This window comes from Mastacembelus armatus, chromosome 18 (genome assembly GCF_900324485.2).
Source record: "Mastacembelus armatus chromosome 18, fMasArm1.2, whole genome shotgun sequence".
NCBI classification, from domain to species: Eukaryota; Metazoa; Chordata; class Actinopteri; order Synbranchiformes; family Mastacembelidae; genus Mastacembelus; species Mastacembelus armatus.
Window position 1 is genome coordinate 17307855 of NC_046650.1, and position 15724 is coordinate 17323578.

General features: G+C 42.5%; 1 protein-coding gene across 3 annotated transcripts; it reads left to right on the top strand.

The window, feature by feature from the left end:
- The first annotated feature begins 745 nt into the window (after nucleotides 1-745).
- LOC113139517 (L-amino-acid oxidase-like) lies at nucleotides 746-6202 on the top strand. 3 transcript variants are annotated; one of them, XM_026322825.1, is made up of 9 exons: nucleotides 746-808; nucleotides 1164-1292; nucleotides 2193-2237; nucleotides 2798-3021; nucleotides 3257-3369; nucleotides 3503-3704; nucleotides 4717-4785; nucleotides 4950-5086; nucleotides 5208-6202. In XM_026322825.1, exons 3-9 carry the CDS (start codon nucleotides 2207-2209, stop codon nucleotides 6007-6009), a joined length of 1578 nt encoding a protein of 525 aa, XP_026178610.1. In that variant the 5' UTR covers nucleotides 746-808; nucleotides 1164-1292; nucleotides 2193-2206; the 3' UTR covers nucleotides 6010-6202. The 3 variants fall into 3 exon arrangements, with proteins under 3 accessions (XP_026178610.1, XP_026178619.1, XP_026178627.1); XM_026322834.1 differs by lacking the exon at nucleotides 1164-1292 and having other exon boundaries at nucleotides 750-808; XM_026322842.1 differs by lacking the exons at nucleotides 746-808; nucleotides 1164-1292 and adding an exon at nucleotides 1364-1367 and having other exon boundaries at nucleotides 2201-2237.
- The last annotated feature ends 9522 nt before the right edge of the window (nucleotides 6203-15724 follow it).

Sequence of the window (15724 nt, forward strand, 5' to 3'; positions counted from 1 at the left end):
ACACTGTGTGGTTTTCAATAAATCCAGCTTTGCTTTGCAAAGTGACTGTCAACCCTCATTCATCATTTGGTCCTTGATGGTTTTCTTCTTTTCTTTCACTATCTTAAATTTAAGGTCCAGGTTTGTACTAAGATCCTAAGCCCACCCTGCTGTTATATGTTAGAGTCCTAGCCTTTGAGAAAAGCACTGTGGCTACTTATAACCCCATAGAACTGCAATGGAATATGAAGCATTTGTCTCATATTGATTAGAATAATCAATAGTGGTTAGCACAGTTGCCTCACAGCAAGAAGGTTCCTGGTTTGAAACCCATCAGGGGCCTTTCTGTGTGGAGTCTGCATGTTCTCCCTGTGCTTGCGTGGGTTTTCTCCAGGTACTCTGGTTTCCTCCCACAGTCCAAAAACATGTATGTCAGGTTGATTGGTGACTCTAATCCGCAGGAATAAGTAGGTATAGATGATGGATGGATGATTAGAATAATGGGAAAACTGAAACCAAACCACATTATTGCATTAAAAGAACCTGATAAAATGTCTGTGGCAGAGCTGCAACTGAAAGTATTTTTCTCCCTCACTAATTCAGACAAACTATTACTCGTTGTGGTACACACTGAAACTACATGACTGTGAGAATGACAATCATGTGGGTGGCACATAAAGATTTTCACAGCGTTAAAAAACACATAAAGGAAGTCATGCCCTTTTTGGTAAAGCCAGTCTTGCAGCATCAAGGCAGAGGACTATATAAGAGTCTCCAGTATAACATAAGGTCACTGTATCATCAGACTGAGGTTTAACATCTACATCAGGTAGGAAATCATTCAATATTCCATTTTATGTAATAGAACTGAACAAAATCACCTAATAAAATATAAGTTGGTGCAATTTGAAAAATATGAGTAAAGAAAAAAAAAAATCACTGCAGTGAGACCAATTAATGAAACAATACATTTACATACATTAATTGAATACATTAATGAAAATATACAGCTAAAGTGAAAATGCGAAATGTATTAATAAACATTTACTTTTCTAACAATATAATGTGCATAAAATATGGTTCACAGTTGATGCTGTCATGTTAATAATACAGTAGATGTGCTTAAAGTCTGAATTGTATTGTCAAATACCTGAGATGAAGATGGTTGTACTTCCTGGCTCTAGTCAGGACCTGAGCAACAGCGTTCTGAATGTACTGGAGCTGTTAGTTTTGAGAGCCCCGTGAGCAGTTACAGTGATATGGAGATACTCCTTACTGCTGGAGATAAATGCACCGTCAATACCGCGACTGAGGTGAGACCCTTGAGCAAGGCACCGTACCCCCAACTGCTTCCCGGGCGCCGCAGCAATGGCTGCCCACTGCACCGGGTGTGTGTTCACGGTGTGTGTGTGTGTGTGTGTGTGTGTGTGTTCACTACTGTGTGTGTGCACTTTGGGTGGGTTAATTAAATGCAGAGGGGAATTTCGAGTATGGGTCTCCATACTTGACAATAGTAGTCACTTCTTTCTTTCTTTCTTCATCTGCATGGATGAGTCTTTCCAAGTCTGGTTTAGACCTGATCCCTTTGATTCTGACAATGTTTTTTAGATGGTAAAATCCTGACGATTGATTTAATGTAGCTGTTAAAATTTAAGTCTGAGTCCACGATTATACCTAGATGAGACTCGAGGTGACTGCGGACACTTTCTCTTTGTTTCTGAGGCCCAAAGATGATTATTTCAGTCTTGTCACTGTTTATTTGGAGAAATCTGTTTTGCAGCCACACAGTGATCTGTTCAATACAGTGAATCGACTGGTCCATATTCACCAGTGAGTGAAATGTAAATCTGCGTGTCATCTGCATAGTTATGGTAGGACACACTATTGCTGTGTATTCACTGGCCTAAAGGAAACATGTAAGAACTGAACAAAGGGGGTCCCAAGATGGACCCCTGGGGGACCCCACATGTCAAGGCCATTTGGTGACAACAGTTTTTAAGGCCCTTGGAAATATTCCAGACAGTAATGAGTCATTAACCAATTGAGTGAGTTGTGGTAACACAGTGAATGAATGATGCTCTTACAGTTTTTTATATTTAGCTGTTTCCTGTCACATCCCAGTTCATACAGATGATGCACTGTGTGATAAGTATTTAAAGGGTTTCAACATCTTTTCTCCTGTATGTTTCTGTTTCTTCTCCTCTGACACCAAGGCCTCCAGACTGAGATGGATCCACATATATTAAAGTGGAAGTTTTGTGAGTATTTTGCAGTAATTTTATTTTATTTTATTTAGACAAATCTTTTGTGTCTAAGTAAGTACCCAGAAAATGATGAACCATCCACTGCTGCTTTGAAATGTATTTTGTTCTGCAGTGTGATGGCTTGAAGGTGGACAGAGTTGAGTTTAAATCATAATTTCTCTTCATGAATTGTGCCAGATGTGCACTTTTCACTGTGGTCAGTCAGTCCCTTGATCTTTTGCCATGTCTGCGGTTCTGACCACTGAGGAAAGCATTGCTGTACAGCAAGTTCTGCTTTTCAGCATAAGGTTTTCACAAGTTCAGCTTGATTTTCACTGCAGAATGACATGAAGGGGAACCTTCCACTGGAATAATTTTCACAGACTAAACAGGAGAAGTGGGATTAACCAACATGAACCACATGCTTTTGATTGTGAACTAATGCAAACATCCAAGATAGATTAAATATTCAGATTGCGCTGAGATTAAAATGTGTGTTAATAAAAGTCAAAGATCTTTTGACTCCTGATCCTCATTGGAGTAAATGTTGTGTTTTGCTTCTGTTGTGTATCCAGCCGTTGTCGCTGTGCTGCTGTTCACACTGTGTCACAGCGTCACTGCCGCTGGCCGCCTGAAGGAAGAGCTGGCTGATTGTCTGAAGGATAAAGACTACGAGGAGCTGCTGTGGACCGTGCAGAACGGCCTCCCAAACATCAACACATCTCATCATGTGGTCATTGTTGGAGCTGGCATGGCTGGACTGACGGCTGCCAAGCTGCTGCAGGACGCAGGACACGAGGTACAGACTGGACACTAACACTGTAAATTCACTGTTTTCTTGATTGATTGAAATTATTGGTGGTTGTTTTTTGGAATTAGTTTGTTGTTAAATTCTTCTTTTCATCATCATTTCTCTCTGCAAAGACTCTATTTTCATACAGTAATAATCAATCATCATATATTACCACAGCCTGTTGTTTTAGCAGCATTTGTGGTTTTTCAGTGCTGACATTAAATTTCTCTTTTCTGATAAGGTGACCATATTAGAGGCAAGTGGGCGTGTTGGAGGACGGGTGGAGACCTACAGGAATGAAAAGGAGGGCTGGTACGCTGAACTGGGGGCCATGAGGATCCCAAGTTTTCACCGGTGAGTAACAGATATGTAAAGATATGCTTTTTTACTTTAATAGAAACAGGTCATGTTTTTTATGCCCCTGTTAGGTGCTTCAACAGCAGCTGTTTCACAAAAATCACAGTCTGATCACCCTGTGTCTTGACAGGATTGTCCACTGGTTTGTCAACAAACTGGGGCTAAAGCTGAATCAATTCATAATGGAGGACTTAAACACCTTCTACCTGGTTCGTGGACAGCTGAAACGGACCTACTCAGTGAAACAAGACCCCGACATCCTGACCTATAATGTGTCCTGCGAAGAAAGGCATAGCTCAGCCGACCACCTGCTGCAGGAGGCTTTACAGGAGGTGTGTGAGCATGAAGCAGCAGTTCATGTCTGTGAATATGTTCTATTAGATTATTAAATAAAGTGCAGAAAATGCATATGTATGGACGTATTCAGTAAAGCATTAAAGCAGGGGTGTCAAACTTACGGCCCGCGAGCCAGATCAGGCCCACAAACGGGTTTAATCCGGCCCGCGAGATGATTTGAAGTTTAAATTCGCTGCAATTTTTCAATGAAAGAAACTGCTGTTCTAAATGTGTCCACTGGGTGTTGCAATTATGTTAAGCAGGCAAACTGTTTATACCAGGGCTGAGCAAGTAAGCCTATACCTGTCAGCTGGCCCGGAGCTAGCTGCCTTGTCGTTCTGCCTATTAAATCTTCTACTTCGAACATTACACGCTTTGTCACCGTCCTTGTGTACACAGAGTGCAGAATTTACTAAGAAAAATGGTCATCATCCTATTTATTCACGGAAGTGAATGGGAAACCGGTGTGTTTGGTATGTTCAATCCCAGATAGGCTGTGACTTAAAGTTGTATGACTTTGTAGATAGAGTAGATAGATATGAGATGAAGTTTAAGTTCTAGTCACTGAGGCATTGTGTTCTTGAAATTGCACCAATTTTTTCCTCAGAATTTTCAACTAATTTGAAGTGTTTTGTAAAGATCATTATTTGTGATGTGTTCAGAATGTGCTTGTACTATCCATCCATCCATCTTCTGTACCCATTTTTTCCTGAAAGCCAGGGTCACAGGGATCTGCTGGAGCCTATCCCAGCTCTCTCTCGGGTGAAAGGCAGGGGTACACCCTGGACAGGTCACCAGTCCATCACAGACTGTGCTTGTACTATTTTGGACTAAAATAAAACAAAGGAAACAAATCTGAAGTTGTTATTTTAAAGTTATTATGCCATGATTTTACCGGTGCAGCCCACTTGGGAATAGATTTTCCTCCATATGGCCCCTGACCTAAAATGAGTTTGACACCCCTGCATTAAAGCCTTTATACAACAGAGCAATTGATCTTTTCTGCAGGTGAAAGATGAGGTGGAGGCCCACGGCTGCAGAGCTGCGTTGGAGAAGTACGACCACTATTCTTTAAAGGTAATGCAACTTATTTCATCAGAAAACTCTGCATATTAATTATGTGAAGCACCTGCAGTGCAAATTGGAAACATATTTTCAGCTGTTGGGCTCTGCAGAGTCAGTAACTAACAGATGTTCTGCAGGAAGAAATACTGAATGTAGACATGTGTTTTGTTCAACAGGAGTACCTGAAAGGAGAAAGTGGTCTGAGTGCAGAAGCGATCACAATGATCGGGGACTTGCTCAATGAACAGAGCTTCATGCACCTGGCGCTCACTGAGATTATCTATCTCGAGAGTGACGTCAATGACAAAACCACGTAAGATCCGCTTTGATATGTTGAAGTCTTTGTGCTAGACTAGGCTAATGGACAGATATGATGTTGATCTTCTCATCAAACTGGTAATGCAAGGATCCAAATGTTTCTTTTGATTTTGAAGGTACCATGAAGTGACTGGTGGGATGGATCTCTTCCCCAGTGCTTTTCTCTCTGTCCTCAATGTCCCTATTCTCCTCAACTCCAAGGTCAAACACATCAACCAATCAAAGAAGGGTGTTGTCGTATCATATCAGGCTGACAACCAATCATCTTTAAGACAAATTTCAGCCGATGCTGTTCTGGTAACAACCACAGCCAGAGCAGCCCTCTTCATGGACTTTAATCCACCTTTGTCCATCAAAAAGATGGAGGCTCTGAGGGGGGTCCACTATGAAAGCTCCACTAAAATCATCCTCACCTTCAGAGAGAAGTTCTGGGAGAAGGACGGCATCCAAGGAGGGAAGAGCATCACTGATGGGCCCTCTCGTTTCATCTACTACCCCAGCCACAGTTTCACAAGAAACCAAAACATCGGTGTCCTTCTGGCTTCCTACACCTGGTCTGACGACTCCCTCCTCTTCACTGGTGCCAGCGATGAAGACCTGAAGGAGCTGGCTCTGAGAGATTTGGTGAAGATTCACGGTGAGCATGTAAGGTCTCTGTGCACAGGGGTGGTGGTGAAGAGGTGGAGTCTGGATCCTTACAGCTTGGGTGCTTTCGCTCTGTTCACACCGTACCAACACTTGGAGCTCTCTCAGGAACTCTTCAGACCTGAGGGCAGGGTGCACTTTGCTGGAGAACACACAGCTTTTCCTCATGCTTGGATCGAGACAGCGATGAAATCTGCAATCAGGGCTGCTACAAATATTAACAAAGCTGCAAACAAAGGGTCCACTGGAGGTCAGCACCGAGATGAGCTGTAGGCTGTTAAATCTGCTTTCTAGAGCAGTCGGGATAATCAAAGGTGCCCTGGGCTGAATTAATAAATGATTAATTTTAGTAAAACCCAGTCAGAGATTTGTCAGGAATGATTTTCCCTTGTAGTTGACTTCCCTTTTTATACCTATGCTTTAGCTTTGTAACTTTCTTATTTTCTAGTTGAAGCTAAAGTTATGCCAGTCGTACTTTATTGAACTAGATGGAGGTTGTGCCTCAAACACTGTGGTTTTCAATAAATCCAGCTTTGCTTTGCAAAGTGACTGTCAACCCTCATTCATCATTTGGTCCTTGATGGTTTTCTTATTTTCTTTCACTATTTTAAATTTAAGGTCCAGGTTTGTACTAAGATCCTAAGCCCACCCTGCTGTTATATGTTAGAGTCCTAGCCTTTGAGAAAAGCACTGTGGCTACTTATAACCCAATAGAACTGCAATGCAATATGAAGTATTTGTCTCATATTGATTAGAATAATGGCAGCATGGTGTCACAGTGGTTAGCACAGTTGCCTCACAGCAAGAAGGTTCCTGGTCTGAAACCCATCAGGGGCCTTTCTGTGTGGAGTCTGCATGTTCTCCCTGTGCTTGTGTGGGTTTTCTCCAGGTCCTCTGGTTTCCTCCCACAGTCCAAAAACATGTATGTCAGGTTGATTGGTGACTCTAAATTGCCCATAGGAGTGAGTGTGAGTGTGTGAGGTTGTTTGTCTCTATGTGGCCCTGTGATGGACTGGTGACCTGTCCAGGATGGACCCCTGCCTTTCACCCAAAGAGAGCTGGGATAGGCTCCAGCAGATGAGCTTTAGGCTGTGACTGAATCGCTCATGTGGCTGCAATTATTTCTTGACCTAACTGCTTTATTTTAATTTTTGATCAATCGATCATTTGCTTAGTTTGTCAAATGTTAAAAGATAAATTAAAGATGTTGTATTTTCTGTCACATCTGACACAAAAGCCCTGAATCCTCATATTTGAGAAGCCTGAACAAGCAAATGTTTTGCTTAAGTAAAGAGTGAATTAACTGATTATCAAATTAAATTAACATGATGATTATTCAACCAGACAAAAACAAACACCTCCCATTCTGAAATCTTTTATTTCTGTACATCAACTTTAATTCACAATCCCTCACATTAGGTCATTGTACACACAAACTACTAATTTATTCTCTGAAATTAGAAAATTCATGTGTTCATGTGCTTTTGAATAATGCACAAAATAGTAAAAACTATTTTAATATGATCTTATTATCTGACATAAATACATGGATATAGTAATGTATATGAACTTTATCACACTGTAACATAAATAAAATGCTAAAATAATAATAATAACTGTAATTTGTGCTACACATTTGACAAAATAAAACAAAATCTAGTCTCTCTAAGGGAACACAGGTCTCAGGTGTCTATATATGCAGATGATACGTCCTTCTCAGTATTTGTTTTATCTAAATAAGCTAAATCTATTTTTCTATGCTATAAGTTAGTTGCGTTATATTAATGTCTCTTCACTAATTTCATATAATTCTCCTCAGTGACTGTTTTTAGTGGCAACAAAGCAGTTTACCTGCTCTGTGCAGAAACAGCAGAGGAGAAACCAAACTGCAGGGCAGAGTAGCAAAGTTCCCAGAAAGCAGTACCAAACACCGGACCCTGTAACTCAGCACACTGTAGTTTTGCACCGCAAGACACACAATAACCCCAATGAAAAACAGCCACAGCACTGCCATTATGGCTGTGATGGTGTTGAAAGCCCTCTGTTTTGATTGGTCCACCCGTGCTCTGTGCCCCACTGTTTCCCCAGGCCCTGGACGAATGAGAACGCAGAGAACAGACAAGCTACAAAAAGACACAATAACTAAGGACAAGGCTAAGAAGAAGAAAAGTGGGATGTAGGGAATGCTGGGACTGTACAAAACTGCTACGCCGTCCCATCCAATGGACAGCAGCCAAACACATATGGTGCAGATGTTTCTGATCCTGACCCCCCCTGAATGTTTCAGCCTCAGGTAGACAATGGGCTGAACAACAGCCAGGTAGTGCTCTATACAAGTCAGGATGTGAAAGAAGATTTGTCCAGGAAAAATAAGAGCAGAAAGATGTGTTCCCATGTTCATCACCTCTATGAGACCAGTGAAGGTACCACATACAAAAATCATCAACCCCAATGCAGAGATCACCTCGATGGCAGCTAAGTGGCAGGCAAAGATGTCAGAGTGAGTTGATGTGGCAAAAGAGCGCTGCCGCCACCATCGTTTGTGGCCCAGGTAGAGGACGAAGACGGACAGAGGAAAGACGAGGAGGAACTTGGTAGCCATGAAGGCAATGATGATGAATAATACAACAGTAGAGTCGAGGCATTGCTGGAAGGGTGTGTTTGTGCTGGAAGACGAGGAGTTGGCTTCCATGCTGGTTTGTGTGGTGTTGCTTTTATAGAGAGAAGTGGAAAACATGTTAAATTGGTAAGTTTTCATTTTCTTAGTTTCTATTCAGGAAAATATGTGGAGGCTGATTCCTGATGGGGAACGAGATGAAATTATACACATAATAATAAAAACACACTTAGTTAATACATTTTTAAATTAGTGTCCTACAGTTTTGTCATAAAGGCCAAATTAAGCATATTTTTATCTCCATCTTAACTTAACTTAACTTTAAATCCCAATTTTTGATCCTGCAAACAACATTCCTAAAATGATATTAATACTAAAAATGATTCAGACTTAAAAACTTAATTTGAGCTTTTGAAGTTACTTATTTAAAGATGAATCCTTGTTCTCGCTGTATTTTCTGTAGGGACATTTGAAAGCGCAACAGAAAAGCAGAAAATTAGTGGGAAAATAAGAAAAGAGCTATAAACATTGATAATATCCTCAGATATTAAAAACTGTAGCTGCTGCAGATGGACCTGTGTAATTCATGGACACCCACCTTGTCATCAGTGTCTGAGTCTGATCTGTCTCCTGAGTCTCTACACTCAGTCCGCTGCCCTCAGGTACCTGATCCTCAGGTATGTTAGTGCTTCAGTGTGACTCCACTAATTCAGACATTTGTCCCAGCAGCAGGACTGAGGGCTGTTTTTGCATATTGTCAAACAAACAGATGATTGACTCTTTATGTTTACACTCAGTGTATAAATCATGTCATGCAAATTCCCTTTTGCACATTATTCTTGTCTAGGGAGGTCAGAGCACAGGACCAGCTGCTTATGACTCTGAGTCACTTTATCTGGTAAAGCCTCAGTCACAACACAAACTAACAGTGAAACAGAAACTACCAATCAGTATATTTTTATGCCTCTGTGCTGAGGCTGGAGGTGTTGTATTTTCAGACTGTGGGTCCATAAGGTCCATTCTTAGACAGGTTTGATTCATTCACAGTGTTAAATTTCCTTATACCTCTCATTCATTTTAGTCTGACATGATTCAAATGAGCTGCAGACTGACTGCTCATTATTCAAACTGAACAGCGTGATGCAGACACGGTGTGCACAGACAGCAGTGTGGTGGACATGCTCTGGCTTCACAGTCGACTGTGTCATAAATGAATCTGCTGCTCTGATTTCTAGGAAGTGTCATCTGCGAGTTAAATGACTCACTGCAAACACTTCGCCATTTACAGGAGCTGTGCTGTGAAGCAATTTGACCTAATGACCAAACCACATGATTTGAACTTCCACATCCGTCCCATGATGCACAGAGGCCCAAGAAGAATTTCAGCCAGAAAATAATAGAGTCAGCTGTAAATATTATTTCATCAGACTTTGATCCATTCAGCCCAGTATCATTTGGAAAGTCCAGCAGAGTCTGAGAATTATTTGATTTTACACTAATCATGTGGCCAACATGAGTCAGCCAGCACTGCTGATTCTTCACATCTACGTGTTGGACAGGATTCTCATGATGCTTTATTAGAAAGATTAATATCCTATTTGTTTTCATTTGTCTGTATATGTCTCCACTGAACGTCAATAAATTTATAAATTGGTCCTCTCTCTCTCCTGAGCCTGGTTCTGCTGGAGGTTTTTCCTCTCCACTGTCACCAAGTGCTGCTCATAAGGGATTTGTTGGGTTTCTATGTAAAACTGAATTCAAACTGAACTGAGCTGACCCCCATTCCACCTCCCAGCCAAAGTGCATGTTATCACTCAGCAGGTTGAGGTGATGGATGAATGCAAAAAGACTTTCCCAGCTGTGATTGTTAGTACAGTTTGTAGTCAAACAATCTCATTGTTGGTTTTTCCATATGCAAAAAAACAAAAAAAAAAAAAAAACAAAAACACTCCACAGTCCTGCTGCTGTTGGTCTCTAACACAAACATATTATGGTTCAGAGCTGATGGTGAAGGTAGAGATGAAAACTCTGCTGACAAGGTGAGAGTGATTTCTATTTTTACTTTATATCTGATAACCCTCCTGGTTTAATCAGTCCCCAAAGCAGGACTAAGTGCTGGCAGCCTGGGGGATGTATCTTAGAAATATATGTGAAAGTTCGTATAAAAGCTAAAGGTTGGACGATAAATTGGGGCTTTAAAGGAGCAGGGGGATTATTCCAGAGAAAGGTCTGATCTTTGTCTAATTCATTCTGTTTATCATACTATCACTGGTCTCATTGTCTCTTTGTATCCTCCTCCTCATCTTTATCTCCAGACAAATTGACATGTCAGTCAACTCCTCCAATTCCTCGGACTCCTCTCTTTTCCTCCCCCACTGCTTCGAGTCCAGAACAACCATTTTCATCCTGATGTCCTTCCTCATCGCCAACATCTTCCTCCTCCCTCTGTTCTTCTTCATCCTCAACTTGGGCGTCCGCCGGTGGAGGGATCAACGCCGCAGCTCTGCAGCCACCTCGATGAGCCACTCCGACTTCTTCACTTACAACGTGATTGTTCTGGAGCTGATTAGCCTTGTGGGGGCTGGTCTTTACTGTTTTGGTGCCTACACTGACGCCCAAATACTCCAACAAGTTGGGGGGTCCATCTGCAACATGACCTCACCTGGACAGACTCTGCTACACCTCCTCACCAGTGTGGAGCGCTACCTGGCTGTGGTTCACCCCATCACCTACCGGTCTCTGAGGCAGGCGGGCGGGGTCAGGATCAGAAATATCATCACTGGGTGCGTTTGGCTGCTGTGTATTGGACTGATGGGTCTGAACGAATTCCTGAGTGATATTGTCTTAAGTGTCACAAACTCGGGCCTGTTGTTCTTCTCCCTGTTCATCCTGTCTTTCTGCAGCTTCTCTGTTCTCCATGTTCTGAATCAGCCAGGGCCCGGGGAGATTAGTGGGGACAGGGAGCGGGTGGACCAGTCAAAGCAGAGGGCTTTTCACACCATCGTGGCCATTATGGCAGCACTGTCCTTAAGGTTCATGGGACTGCTGCTGAAATACTTCATGTTTTCACCAGTGTGGCGGACCCAAACACACTGTGTGGTCGGGTGGTCTGCAGTGTGGCTGACTCTGCCCAGCAGTCTGGTGTTACCTCTGCTGTTCCTGCACAGGGCCGGAAAACTAGCAGGCTGCAAACACACCCCTGACTCTGGAAGAGGATCAGATTAGAGCGTCACTAATTAGGTTCAATGAGACTAAATGAAATCAACCTGTGTGAATTACAGCCTCTTATAGTAAATAGTGATGCTTTGTCAAGTATCTTTAATGATGAGGGTAAAATCCCAAACTCACCCCTTTTCATCAGTATGTGACAACCCTCTAATGAAAACCCTTTCACTTCAATAGGTTTTGAAAAGTTCTTGAGAAACAGTCAATATTTGTACAGATCTATGACCATCAGATCCTACTTTGAGTCTATTACAGCCTGTCAGTGCAAGATATGCATTTGAGCTTGTTTAGGGGTTTTTAATAGATGAGGAATCTACCTGTTGCCTTCTTTTCTCTTCTCTTTTTGACTCTGAGCTCATGTTTGGGTTTGTTGTGCTGCACAATGAACCTGAAGTGACTGCGTGTGACCTGTGTAAAACATGTGATATGTTTGATATTTTGCAAAAATAAAAACAAGCTCCATGTTCACGTGAAGCAGGTTTGTACCCAAGCAGAACTTGTCACCGCGAAGTTTGTGTTCCTGTCACATTCTCTTTGAGTTACTGTGTTTGAACTCAACACCTTAAGAGTCCAAACCACAGTAGAGGAAGAAATCTTAACTGCAGATGTGACGCTGCACAGGGCAATATCCACGGTTTGTTCTGCACAGCGGGTTGGGATCAGTGATGCAAAAAGAAAATTTGCCTGCTGTCATTGTCAGAAAAAAATCCTATATTTGCTTTGTGGTATGCAAAAGCTCCACAGTCCTGCTCCCATTTGTCACTGTGCCACACTGAAAATCCACACACTGATGTGAAGGTGTCTCTGCAGCACAGACTGTAACTGTAACCTCAGCTGAGCAGGTGAGTTTTCATCTTTAATGCCTGATTTCTTAAGTAATAACAGGATGTGTGTTATTGTCCAATAGTTATGACTCAATCATTTCTCCAGAACAAGTCGGTGTCTCTACCAGATGTTTTTGGTTAAATAATATATGGTTATTATTGTTTTTTTGTAAGTCACATATCTGGATATTCTAAGGTTTGAGACTATCTTCAGTTTGGAAACTACAGTAGAACCAACACATTCTCCTCCAGGGCTTGTCTGTGCTGTAAGAACGATCAAAATGTGTTTTATTCGGTTCTAAAGGTCAGTTGTGACAGACCCAAATTATCTCAAGATCAAGTCTAATCTTAGATATTTAGGGAACCACTAAAGGGGAAAGAATCATATTCATTATACATATTTTACTCATCGATGTTATTCTCTCTCCTCAGTCCTTCACGTTCATTTCTCCTCCTCTTCTAAAGACATGTCAGTCAACTCCTCCATCTCCTCCCTCCAAATTTTATCGAACTGCTTCGAATCCAGGATGACCGTTTCCATCTTTACTGCCATGCTCATCACTCACATCCTCTTCCTCCTTCCTCTGCTGTTCTCTGTGATCTACCTGGGCCTCCACCGATGGATGAAGCAGAGATCCGGTTCTACAGCAGCAGCGATGAGCCACTCTGACTTCTTCACCTACAACATGGCTGCCCTGGACATAATCAGTGTTTCTGGAGGAGGCTTTTATTGTTTTGGCGTCTACAGTGACGGACGAAGTCTGCAGCAGTTTGGGTACTCCATCTACATCTTCACCTCACCTGGACAGACTCTGCTACACCTCCTCACCTGTGTGGAGCGCTACCTGGCTGTGGTTCACCCCATCACCTACCGGTCTCTGAGGCAGGAGGGCGGGGTCAGGATCAGAAATATCATCACTGGGTGCGTTTGGCTGCTGTGTATCGCAATTCTGGGTCTGAACGAATTACTCAGAAATCTTTTCTTAACCATCACAAAGTCCTGCCTGTTGTTCTTCTCCCTGTTCATCCTGCCTTTCTGCAGCTTCTCTGTTCTCCGTGTTTTGAATCAGCCAGGGCCCGGGAAGGTTAGTGGGGACAGGGAGCGGGCGGACCAGTCAAAGCAGAGGGCTTTTCACACCATCGTGGCCATTATGGTAGCACAGTTACTTCGGTCTGTGGGCGTCCTGGTTTGCACTGTGATGTTTGCACCGTCACTGCTGAATGACACACACTGTGTGGTGGGGTCGTCTCTGATGTGGCTGAGTCTGCCCAGCAGTCTGGTGTTACCTCTGCTGTTCCTGCACAGGGCCGGAAAACTAGCAGGCTGCAAACACACCCCTGACTCAGGATAAACCCTGGATCAGAGAGGAACTTTAATCAGGATGCACACACTTCTATCCCATTTCCATGTAAGATGATGTAAAATATCAATCTATCAATATATGAAACTTCATAATGTTTTCTCAGTGTGTTTCTCCAGCTGGATTCCAGCCTCACCTGTGTATGAACTCTCATAGTCCGTTGTGGATTTTCTGAAGCACTGAGCCAGTACGAGGTGGTTCACTGCTTCGAAGCGTTTGACACAGTAAAAAATGGCGACATCTGCTGGTCAAATCTTAGCATTACATTTCCATGTGCAGGGCTTGAAATCAAAGTAGGAGTGTTAGTGCTGCGCTTTTTTAGTTTGCGTTTCTATCATGTTTTATGTGCGTGTTGCTTTTATTTTATGTCACGTTTGCATTTGTGCACAAATAAAAAAACTGAAATCACCAAAACTGAAGTGGTTAGTGGGTGTTAGAGAAATGCGCTTTCTAGGTTGTTGCTTGTTTAGTTAGTTGGTTGTTTATCTTTTCAGTTTGGATATTTGACATATTTGAAGTAGTATCACTAGTATTTGTACCATACTCTGAGGTACCTGAAGTTGTAACGGTCATTGCCAACGAGACAGGAAACCTCGTGCAGACACAATATAGAGGACTACATCTCCCATAATGCATTGCCGGATTTGATGAGAAGAAGATATGAAAGACAGACACACACACAGCAGACAGGTGCACTGAGCTGAGTGAAGAGATTTGAATAAACACACTTCTTTGTTTATAAATCACCTGAGTCTAATGTAAACTACACAATCCAGTTTAGCCTGGGACATGATACTGTTGTACATGTATGACTGTGATGTCGGAGTATTCAAATAGAAGCAATACATTCTCAGTCGTCAGTGTGTGAGTTTTGTTTAGCGTGACGGTAAAAACATTTGCCTACTGTCATTTACCGTGAAAGTGTCTGAAAATCTGCATCACTTTTGCAACATGCAAAAGACCCCCCACCCCCCAGACCTGGTCTTCAAACACACCCAGGTATTCCTGTACATCTGCACCAAACCCCAGTCACAGACAGCGACTTCATCAGAACCAAACACCACTGACAAGGTGAGTTTCTTTAAATAACATTATGTTATGTTTCATTATTTCTCTGTGTACTTTTCTATTTCATTCTTTTCTCTTTTATTTTAAAGTTCACTTTCCTGTTGAGGACAAGAAAGCACCAGAACAAATATCAGGTAAGGGTCTGGATACGTCCACAGGCCCAATGAGCCACAATACACCTGCTGAAGGTTTTTGTTGTGGGTTTATACTGAAGTCAGCTCAGTAAACCAGATCAAAGAGCTGAGACCATAACACCCTGTAGTCAGAGCCTTGACTGTGTAAAATCACATTCACGTTGCCTCTCTCTGTCTCCCTCTGTGCACCTCATCCTCCTCTGCAGGCCTCCATGTGTTCAAACATGTCAGTCAACTCCTCCTTTGCTTCTCCTCCCCTGCGCCCAGGCCCAGGGGAGCCGGGTGGGGACAGGGACCGGGTCACTATAATGTGTGTCCTGTTGTTGAGCTTAGCAGGGGTGCTGCTTTGTAACGTGCTGTATGTCTCAGTGCTGCTAAGCAGCAGCGATTCGTGTGTGATGATGATGTCTTTGGCCTGGCTGTCCCTGCCCAGCAGTCTGGTCTCACCGCTGCTGTACCTGCACCAGGCAGGAAAACTACCAGGCTGCTCACGTGAAGAAGAATCAGGCTGAGGATTCAATATGAGAATTACCTGCAGAGATTTGTCTGGTCACTACAAACCCAGACCACATGTCCCCCTAAACTTCTAGAACAGAAATGAGTTTATTACTAATAGGAAGTTTTACTAGTGGTTTTTCTTTTGCCAGTGCTTCCTGTAGTGTTGTTATAGGCTGTTGGATGGCTTTTAAAAACTCTCCCAGGTCCTTGTTGAGCTTACTGGTTCTTGCCGACTGTACTTTTAGTGTGTGAACTGTAATG

Coding starts and splice junctions, on each gene's coding strand:
- LOC113139517 (XM_026322825.1), top strand. CDS start 2,207: ATGGATCCACATATATTAAAGTGGAAGTTTT. Junction 4,786..4,949: donor ACGACCACTATTCTTTAAAG/GTAATGCAACTT, acceptor TTTGTTCAACAG/GAGTACCTGAAAGGAGAAAG. Junction 5,087..5,207: donor GACGTCAATGACAAAACCAC/GTAAGATCCGCT, acceptor TTGATTTTGAAG/GTACCATGAAGTGACTGGTG.